General features: G+C 44.1%; 1 protein-coding gene across 1 annotated transcript; it reads right to left on the reverse strand.

Moving 5' to 3' along the window:
* Positions 1 to 4885: 4885 nt before the first annotated feature.
* Positions 4886 to 7865, reverse strand: LOC538688 (gamma-crystallin F). The gene is made up of 3 exons (XM_002685542.5): positions 7857 to 7865; positions 7535 to 7777; positions 4886 to 5289 (listed from the first exon to the last, which is right to left on the reverse strand). Exons 1-3 carry the CDS (start codon positions 7863 to 7865, stop codon positions 5017 to 5019), a joined length of 525 nt encoding a protein of 174 aa, XP_002685588.1. The 3' UTR covers positions 4886 to 5016.
* Positions 7866 to 11227: the final 3362 nt, after the last annotated feature.

Genomic DNA, 11227 nt, shown 5'->3' on the forward strand with positions numbered 1-11227 from the left:
GCCCTTAAAGCTGGGGTTCACCTTCTGCATCTACACACTCCCTTGGGCATTCTGTTCAGATTTATGACTTTCAGTACTGTATACCCACTGATGACTTGCAAACGTGCATCTCCAGCCCAGCTTCTCTCCTGAACTCCAGCCTAATATAATCAGTAACCTGGTTAATGACTCCACTTGAATGTTCACTAACAGCTCAAACTTGTCTTGCCCAAAATGGGATGCCTGATTTTCCTCCAAAGACCTGCTCCCCTGAAGTTCTTCCTGTCTGGGTTGAAGGCAACTCCATTCTTCCAGTTGCTCAAACCAAACTTCTCTCTCACCTCCATGTTGAATCTAGCAAGAATTTTTGTTCTTTCTGTCTTCAGAATCTCACCACTTCTTACCTCCATAAATGCTACACCACATCCTAAGCCAGAGTCATCTCATCACTGGCATCTCTCTGCTTGCTTCCTCTTCCCTTCCTCTTTCTTTTTAAAGTTTCTTCAAATAACCTTAGCAATTAATCCTAACAGAAACAATCCCTATCTTAAAATAATGTATTCGATATTCCAGTTTTGTTTTCAGAGGGAAAAAAATGTTTTTTAAAGAAAGCTGGAAAAGCTGAGGTAAAAATAACTTAAGTTACTTAATAAATTAAGTTATTGAAATAGTTTCGATGAAAGATAATGAAAGAAAGAGTGGCGGTGAGCATGGAAAGGTTTTTAATAGCTTGTGTTGATTCTTATACGACCACCTTTTCCAGTTCAGAGGTCTAAGCGGCTGGGTAGCTGAGACCTCTTGGGGGAGAATGGGGTCACAAGGGTTGTGGAAGAAGCCATAGTGTTAGTGGTTTTTTAAAAATTTTATTTTAATTTATATATTTTTAACTGGTGCGTGGGTTTCACTGGTGGCTCAAAGGGTAAAGAATCTGCCTGCAGTGCAGGAGAACTGGGTTCAATCCCTGGGTCGGAAAGATCCCCTGGAGAAAGGAATGGCAACCCACTCCAGTATTCTCGCCTGAAGAATTCCAGGGATGGGGGAGCCTGGCGGGCTGCAGTCCATAGGGTCCCAAAGAGTTGGACACGACTGAGTAACTTTCCCTTTCGGTTTGCTTTACAGTATTGTGTTGGTTTCTGCCATGTATCGACATGAATCAGCTATGGGTCTATATATGTCCACACCCTCCCAACTTCCACCCTATCCTACCCCTCTCTGTTGTCAGAGATCACTGGATTTGAGCTCCCTGCACCATACAGAAAATTTCCATTGGCTATCTAATTTTGCATATGGTAATGCATATGTTTCAGCGCTGCTCTCTCAATTCGTCCCACCCTGTCCTTCCCTCCGGTGTCCACAAATCTGTTCTCTATGTCTGCATCTCTATTGCTGCCTTCCAGATAGATTAATCAGTATCATCTTTCTAGATTCCATATGTATGTGTTAATATATGATATTTATCTTCCTTTTTCTGACTTGCTTCACTCTGTATATTCACTTTAGGTTCATCCACCTCATTAGAACTGAGTCAGATGCATTCCTTTTTATGGGTTAGTGTTTTGTAGTAACACTTCTCCTTTGTTGTCTTTTAAAAAACATTTATTTATTTATTTGACTGCGTCAGTCTTAGTTGCGGCATGCAGGATCTTCACTGCTTCCATCTTTTGTTGTGGCATTCAGGCTTCGTTGCCCCCTGGTATGTGGGATCTTAGTTCCCTGACCAGGCATCAAACCCATGGCCCCTGCTTTGGAAGGCGGAGTCTTAACTACTGGGCCACAAGGCAGTCCTGCCTTTACTGATTTTAGTTTATGTAGATTTGAAATAGTTTTGCTTTTTCTATTGCTCTCCTTTTATTTTTTAAAATCATTTTCAGTTTGGAGTTCAGATTCTAGATGCTGGTCCTGAGCATTCTAACGATATCACTCCCGTCCCCACCAAGGTCTGACGATTGATGCTGTTTCCCTCCCAGATCTGGCTTTTACCATTCAACTACCTTCTTTCTCTCTTACTTCTTTGGGTCTCTCATGCTTCAATCAACTTGAATTCCCGCCTTGTTCCTCTTGTATATGTCATTGTTTCTTTCTGTGGAACATGATTACTTCATGGCATTCCCACAACATTTACATCCGTTAGGGTTTCCCAGGTAGCACAGTGGTAAAGAACCCGCCTGCTAATGCAGGAGACACAGGTTTGATCCCTGGGTTGGGAAGATCCTCTAGAGAAGGAAATGGCAACCCACTCCAGTATTCTTGCCTCGGAAATCTCATAGACAGAGGAGCTGGGTGGGCTACAGTCCATAGTGTTGCAAAGAGTTGGACACGACTGAGTGACTGAGCACTATCAAATCTATAGAACTTAATGATGGTGGTGGTAATGATGATGATGATGATAATTGCACACACTTGGTGAGCACTTACTCTGTGTCAGACACTATACTAAAGTGTTTACAGGCATCATATCATTTAACCTCACAACATACAAGGAAGACACTTTTACTGTCCCTACTGTACCAACAAGGTATACTCTGTCCAGATCCCCTCAGCCCTCTTTTCAGCTCGTGTGCTTACCTTCCAGCTTCTGCAGGCTTTGAACTAATGCTGGCCCTGATGCCTTCTGAAGATTGCCCTTCACCATCCCATAGAGTCCCAAGGCTCTGAGAGTTTTATGGCTCCCTTGCCCCATGACCAAAGACAAAGGGAATACCAGCCCCCAGATCCTTAGCCTCCAGGTGGGAGAAACTCAGAAGTACGATCCAAGTTCTGGGACACTTCAAGGGACCCAGTTGAGTTGGCTTTTTCTTCCCCATCTTGCTTCCCTACCTCTCTCACCTTTCATCCTGGGAAATAACTGCTATATAGTAAGTACTTATAATGTAAGTGTTCCTTAGTTATTATTGGGTATCTGGACCTTGTACATTAGTGTTTTCAAAGTATCAATAATAGGTTGAGGATCACCTGCAATAGAATTACTTGGGACAACTGATAAAAGGCAGATTCCTAGACCCACCCCACAGGTGAAATTTAAGGACTGCAGTGCTTGTGCATGCCATTCATTGTGAGAGATTTAGGACTATTAACTGCATTAAACTACATTTAATTCCTGTGAAGTGAAAAATATTATTACTTCCATTCTTACAAACTAGAAAAGTGAGACACAGAAATGCTAAAAGTGCTAGCTTACCCCATTGCCCACTTCTCCTCCTGCCCTCAATCTTCCCCAGCATCAGGGTCATTTCCAATCAGTCAGCTCTTCACATCAGGTAGCCAAAGTTCTGGAGCTTCAGTTGCAGCATCAGTCCTTCCAATGAATATTTAGGACTGATTTCCTTTAGGATCAACTGGTTTGAACTTCTTGCTGTCCAAAGGAGTCTTTTCCAGCACCACAATTTGAAAGCATCAGTCCTTCAGTGATCAGCCTTCTTTATAGTCTTACTCTCCCATCCATATGTTACTACTGGAAAATCCATAGCTTTGACTATATGGACCTTTGTTGGCAAAGTAATGTCTCTGCTTTTTAATATGCTGTCTAGGTTGGTCATAGCTTTTCTTCCAAGGAGCAAGTGTCTTTTAACTTCATGACTGCAGTCACTGTCCGCTGTGTAGCCCAAGAAAATAAAATCTGCCACTGTTTCCACTTTTCTCCCATCTATTTCCACAAAGTGATGGGACTGGATGCCATGATCTCAGTTTTTTGAATGCTGAATTTTAAGCGAGGCTTTTCACTCTCTTCTTTCACCCTCATCAAGAGGCTCTTTAGTTCCTCTTTGCTTTCTGCCAGTAATCTTGATTCCAGCTTGTGCTTCATCCAGGCTGGCATTTTGCATGATGTAGCTTTTGAACTGTGGTGTTGGAGAAGACTCTTGAGAGTCCCTTGGACTGCAAGGAGATCAAACCAGTCCATCCTAAAGGAGATCAGTCCTGGGTGTTCATTGAAAGGACTGATGTTGAAGCTGAAACTCCAATACTTTGGCCACCTGATGCGAAGAGCTGACTCATTTGAAAAGACCCTGATGCTGGGAAAGATTGAGGGCAGGAGGAGAAGGGGATGACAGAGGATGAGATGATTGGATGGCATCACCGACTCAATGGACATGGGTTTGGGTGGACTCCGGGAGTTGGTGATGGACAGGGAGGCCTGGCGTGCTGCGATTCATGGGGTTGCAAAGAGTCGGACACAACTGAGCGACTGAACTGAACTCTGTATAGAAGTTAAATAAGCAGGGTGACAATACACAGCCCTGACGTACTCCTTTCCCAATTTTGAACCAGTCTGTTATTCCATGTTTGGTTCTAACTGTTGCTTTTGGACCCGCATACAGGTTTCTCAGGAGGCAGGTAAGGTCTTCTGGTATTCCCATCTCTTTAAGAATTTTCCACAGTTGGTTGTGATCTACACAGTCAAAGGATTTAGCGTAGTCAATGAAGCAGAAGTAGATGTTTTTCTGGGATTCTCTTGCTTTTTCTATGATCCTATGGATGTTGGTAATTTGATCTCTGGTTCCTCTGCCTTTTCTAAATCCTGCTTGTATATATGGAATTTCTCGGTTCATGTGCTGCTGAAGTCTAGCTTGAAGGATTTTGAGCATTACCTTGTTAGCATGTGAAATGAATGCAGTTGTATGGTAGTTTGAACATTCTTGGCGTTACCTTTCTTTGGGATTGGAATGAAAATTGATCTTTTCCAGTTCTGCATATTGAGTGCAGCACTTAAATAGCACCATCTTTTAGCATTTGAAATGGCTCAGCTGGAATTCCATCACCTCCACTAGCTTTGTTCATGGGAATGCTTCCTAATGCCCACTTGACTTCACACGCCAGGATGTAAGTAAGTGTTTGGACCCAGACATTCTTTCCAGACTCTCTAACTGCTAGCCATGCTTTCTATTGACACGTGTAAGAAAAGCCACATTATTCCTACCTTTTATTTTGTTGAGTCCACCCAAGGAGTCTGAAAGGAAAAGAAGTCTACATAACTGCAGGAAACACACAGGAAATATTTTATTAGCTTCCAGATAGAGAAAAAGGTAGAGTAAAAATATTTCAATAGAAATCCACAGCCCTCCTCAAGGAGCCCACTCGGGCATCCACAGCCCCCCATTCGTGGTAGCGCCTGTAATCCCCCGGCCGCAGCAGGTACTGCCGCCCCCGGTAGTTGGGCATCTCATAGAGGACCCACCAGCCCTCCAGCACATTGAAGGAGTGGATCTCACTGAAGTGGAAACGCTCATGGAGCGAGGAGCAGTCCTCCGTGATCTCCACCATCTGGCCTCGATAGTCCTCTCGCTCGTAGATCCTCAGCCGGTGGGAGCTGGTCTGTGGGTTCAGCAATCAACAGATGGGAAAAGTCAGAAAAGCTAGTCTTTAGCCACCAATCACTCACACCCCTGGGGGAATGGGCATTTAGAACTTTTTTTCTATATCAAAGATGACAAAAAGACAGCTAACACCAGAGTCAACTGTATACAGTTGGGTACACTGCCCACTGCAAAACTGAAGAGAGTGCCATTCACACAGATGAACACAGATTAGCATCATTTTATATTGCAAATTTTACTTATTAAAATAACTGAAGTTGTTCTGGTTTGCCATTCAAAAAAAAAAAAAGATATGTGGGACTTCCCTGATGGTCCAGTGGTTAAGACTCCACCTGTCCAATGAAATGGGTGTGGGTTTGGTCCCTGGCTGGGGAACTAATATCCCACATGCTGTGGGGTGTGGCCAAAATAAAAAGGATATGCATGGTGCTCCCTAGAGTTTTCTAGGACCACAACCTACATGAACCATATTTAGCACCTATTTAGTACCATTTTTAAGCAGCAATTTTATATATAATTTTTGTTCTCTCCTTTATAAAGACCATTGACTTACAGTGGCCTGGAGTTCTCCTTGGAGGATATAAAAATAATTAGATTTTAAAATTAAAAGGCAAATATATCCCTGGCAAAAGGCATTATTTTGGATCTCAGTAGCTTTAGAAGAGGCTGGGGAGAGAGGAAGCAGAATTGCTTTCCCCAGAGTAAGACATAGATTGGTAGCAGTTCAGACCAGACATCTCCTAATCCCTTCCTTTCTGCTTTGAGTCCTGCTTTTCTGAAGTCCTAAAAAGCAAGAGCCATCGTAATGGTTAGGTTTCAGTCCTCAGCTCTAACATATGATCCAGGAAAATACTTTAAGGTTATTGATAAAAACAGAAGCTCAAAATTATGAGGCAGGCCTGTCTAGATCAATAGATTATAAGACGTTTAGGAAAATGGAAGGGAGGCTGTTAGTCCTGGGTGAATCCTGTCTGTCTCTTTGGAGCACTTGGCTTTTATCTGCTCGTTTCTTCCCGACAGGTACGTATTCAGTCTTCCTTCTTCCACCATCAAACCCTCCTTAGCAAAGGTTCTCATAAACAATTCATTCTGAGGCATAAAAAAAAACCACTAATAAGGCATCTTCCATGGTTTGCAAAGGGTTCACATGTCCGTTACCTAATTTCGATCTTCACAACAGCCTGACACACGTGGAGCAACCATTCTGTCTGCTTTTATGAGAAACTAATGACTAGAGCTTTCAGGCTGTAATCAGAAGAGTCAGGACTGGAAGGTGGAAGCCGAGATTTCCAGGCTTCTAATGCCAGTCTAGGTTCTATCAAAGCATTAAATCCTCTGAGGGTCTTTCAAAGTTACCCAAAGTGGTACATTTTCCACAGAACGCTGTCATAGTCAAATTATAGCATCCCTAACTGTGGAATTCCAGGCTGCTTGGGCTTTATTTGGATAGCAGTGGCTTTGCAGGGGCTCCTGGAGTCACATTGCTGGTCAGTTGTTTTGCTGAATCAAAAAGCAGGACTTGAGAAACCCTGGTTGTTCAAAGTAGTCAATATCTGGAGGGCGAAGGGTGGCTTGCCAGGTACCAGGCAATCTCCTATCCACCTCATCTCAGCTCTATGAATTAGCCGCCCTGCTGCTGCTGCTAAGTCACTTCAGTCGTGTCCTACTCTGTGCGACCCCATAGACGGCAGCCAACCAGGCTCCCCCGTCCCCGGGATTCTCCAGGCAAGAATACTGGAGTGGGTTGCCATTTCCTTCTCCAATGCATGAAAATGAAAAGTGAAAGGGAAGTTGCTCAGTCATGTCCGACTCTTAGCGACCCCACGGACTGCAACCTACCAGGCTCCTCCATCCATGGGATTTTCCAGGCAAGAGTACTGGAGTGGGATGCCATTGCCTTCTCCAATTAGCCGCCCCAGTAGCCCCATTTTACAGGTGAGGAAAGACAGAAATAGCCCAGGGACTAGCCTAAGACCACTGGAGTGTGAGGAGTTCATCACCTGTGGCATAGACACTCTGAACAAATACCATGCCACTTTTTCCCAGTAGAGGTGAGTTTAATATTAGCAAAGAAAAGTACAATCTCAATTAAGAGCATTGTATTCTCAATTAAGAGATATTATAAAGGAAAAGAGAACCCGGTTAGAACCAGCAAAGGAAGGCCACCGTCCTACATTCTGACCACAGCTCTGGGGCATCGGTGTGACCCGAGGCCACGGCAGGCCCAGGGGGACCGGACTCACGTGGGGGATGAGGCGGCAGGAGCGGATGGAGTCGTTGAGGCCCATCCACTGCTGGTAGTCGGGGTAGTCACCGCGCCGCAGGAAGTACTGGGGGCCCTGGAAGTTGGGCTGCTCGTAGATCATCCAGCAGCCACTGTCCACGCGGATGGAGTTGCAGCGGCTGAAGTAAGGCTGCAGGTTGGAGTGGTCGCTGCTGCACTCATAGTGGCGGCCCTGGAAGCCCCGGTCCTCGTAGAAGGTGATCTGCGAGGAAGGGAAGGAGAGGCTCAGAGGCCTGGCCTCCAGCCGGGCTGCGGGCCCCTCCCGCCGGCGCGGGGCTCACCTTCCCCATGGTTGCTGGACGCGGGGATGGAGTTCAGTGCGGTGGGGCCGGCGCGCGCTCTATATAGCGGGAGGGCTGCTGCGTTGGCAGAACAACACAAAAGGGGCCCCCGAGTGAGGAGGATTTCCTTTCTGTCTCTTTTCTATATAATGACGGCGGGGGTGGGGTGGGGGACTTACTGTATGTTTTCTCTTAGACTCTCCAGAGCTTTCGAACTGATGACCCGCGTAAAACTGTCACTTGGTGCCTCTGGGGCCTTTAAATGAAGCCTATTCAGGAGATGGGAAGCGAGCAAAAGCGCTTAACCGGGTTAACACTTGTAATGAAATATTTTATTTATCTTTTAAGTATTCTAAGTGATCTCTTTTTGAGGAACTGACACGGGGTAGTGACCGGGTCAGAGGTCAGGATGGGGCCCAGCGGGAGGCGTCTAGATGAGAGCTTTTCCTTGGTGTGAGGATGTGGGACACAGACACCTGCCTTCTGCACAGGACGGTTGAAGGAGGATGGGATTTTCCCCTGAGAGAAGCTTCTCCCATCCTCACGGCTCAGGAGCGGATGCAGTAGACATTACACCGGAGGAAGACAGGTGGTAGGCGCTGGACCCCAGGAAGCCCTGTTCATGCACCTGGCTCAGCTCTGCTCCCTGGAGACTGAGTGGACCACGGTCACCTCCAGACGCAGCCAGTGTCTCCCGGAAGCTCCCAACTCTGGAGTTCATGAGGCAACTCATGGTGGTTATTATTTAACTAACTTTTTAATTAACCAATAATTTTGCAAATTAGGGGCTAAGCCTAATTATTCTGTTGTTGTTATCAGTGCCCAAGTCATGTCTGACTCTTTGCCACCCATTAACTGCAGCATGCCAGGCTTTCCTGTCCCTCCTCATCTCCTGGAGTTTGCCCAAGTTCATGTCCATTAAATCAGTGATGCCATCCAACCATCTCATCCTCCATCGTCCCCTTCTCCTCCTGCCCTCAATCTTTCCCAGCATCAGGATTTTTCCAATGAGTGGGCTCTTTGCATGAGGTGGCCAAAGTATTGGAGTTTCAGCTTCAACATCAGTCCTTCTGATGAGTATTCAGGGTTGATTTTCTTTAGGATGGACTGGTTTGATCTCCTTGTAGTCTAAGGGACTCCCAAGAGTCTTCTCCAGCACCACAGTTCAAAAGCATCAATTATTCAGTGGTCTGACTTCTTTATGGTCCAACTCTCACATCTGTACAAGACTACTGGAAAGACCATAGCCTTGACTAATTAGTTCTAGCTGCGTGCAATTTCAAGGTTATATGCAAATATAACAGATTTACAATCTTACAATCTTGCAAAGACTCTCCCTTCTCTACCTCCCCTGGCTCCTGGGCAAGCCTGGTTGCTCTCTGGTTAATATTCTGGTTCCACAGGCTGGAATCTTCTTTCCTTCCCTTAAACCCCTCCCACCCCACCTCCACCAGCTTCTTCTGGTGCTCCCCTCTTAGAACAGATTTTCTCAACCTCATACTGTTGTGACAGTTTGGGTCAAAAAAATCTCAATTGTGGAGGTCTGTCCGCTGTATTTGAGGATGTTGAACAGCATCCCTGGTCTCAATCTTCTACATGCTATTAGCATCACCCTCATGGTTATGGCAACAAAAATATCTCCAGATATTGTCATATGTCCCCTGGGGGAGCAAAATCAACCCTGGATGCAAACCACTGCTTTAGAAGGATCTTGTCCTCAACTATATGCAACTGTGATACATCCTGTTTCATTCCTCAGTCTGGATTCTTGTTACTTAAGCCTAAAGCCAAAAAACTGTTTGCCTTGAAAATTTTTATTTGAAACACATATGTTTATTAAGACTTTCCCACATTGTTTCTTTCAAAAATTCTAATTTTATAGAAATGTGAAAACTATAGAGAAGAAGAAAGGAGGAAAAAATTAAAATCATAGGACCATATTTTAAAAATCACTGTCAGGACTTCCTTGGAGGTCCAGTGGTCAAGACTCAGTGCTTCTAATGCAGGGTTCAATCCCTGGTTGGAGAACTAAGATCCCACATGCCTCAAGTTGTGACCAAAATCAAAAAACAAAATCACCATGGACAAGTATTTTAAAATCTCCTTTCAGTTCAACAAGATGAAAAAGTCCTAGAGATCTTTGCACAACATCCAAATAGTTAGCAATAGTTGCTCCCTGGGTTGGGAAGATCCCCTGGAGAAGGGAAAGGCTACCCACTCCAGTATTCTGGCCTGAAGAATTCCATGGACTGTATAGTCCATGGGGTCGCAAAGAGTTGGCTTTCCCTGATGGCTCAGTTGGTAAATAATCTGCTTTCAATGCAGGAGACTCTGGTTTGATTCCTGTGTTGGGAAGATCCACTGGAGAAGGGATAGGCTACCCACTCCAGTATTCTTGGACTTCCCTTGTGGTTCATTTGGTAAAGAATCTGCCTGCAATGCGGGAGACCTGGGTTCAACCCCTGGATTGGGAAGATGCCCTGGAGAAGGGAAATGCTACCCACTCCAATATTCTGGCCCGGAGAGTTCTACAGACTGTATAGTCCATGGGGTCGCAAAGAATTAGACACTACTGAGCGACTTTCACGTTCACTGTACTATGTGTTTGAAAAATGGTTAAAATGGTAAATTTCATGTTATGTGTTTTTTTTTTTACCAAAATAAAAAAGACCTCATTCCTCCCCCACAAAAAAAAAAAAAAAAACCTCTTAATTTTCACTTCTTTGATCTAATGCTTTTACCTGTAAGAACTTGTCCAAAGGAAATAGCTAAAGGTACATGAAAATGTTATGCACAGTGGCATTTCATCAGAACACTCTTTATAATGTGAAAAATTAGATTCAAACAAAATGTCCAAAATAGTGCATTAACTAGGCAAATTATAGAGCATCTCTCTGATGAGATGCTACACAGCTACCAAAAATCATATTCACAAAGAATTTATTTAAGGATATGGAAAATACTCAACGTATGTTAAAATTTTAACATGAGTATATCATACACTGAAAACTACAAAACATTGCTGAAGAAAAGAAGATATAAATAAATGGAAGAACATCATATGTTCATGGACTGGAAGACTTAATATTGTTCAGATATGAATATTTCCCAAAGTGGTCTACAGATACAATGTAATCCCTGTAAAATTCTAATGATATTTTTTGTGGCAGTAGAAAAAACCCATCCTAAAATTTAGATAGAATCTCAAGGGATCCCGAATACCCAAAACTTTGTGTGTGTGAAGCAATTTTTAATTTTTATTTATTTATTTAATTTTGGCCTTTCCATGTAGTTTGCAGGATCTCAGTTCCCTGGTGGCTCAGACAGTGAAAAATCTGCCTGTAATGCGGGAGACCTGGGTTCAATCCCTG

The sequence above is a fragment of the Bos taurus genome, chromosome 2 (genome assembly GCF_002263795.3).
Source record: "Bos taurus isolate L1 Dominette 01449 registration number 42190680 breed Hereford chromosome 2, ARS-UCD2.0, whole genome shotgun sequence".
Taxonomy (NCBI): Eukaryota; Metazoa; Chordata; class Mammalia; order Artiodactyla; family Bovidae; genus Bos; species Bos taurus.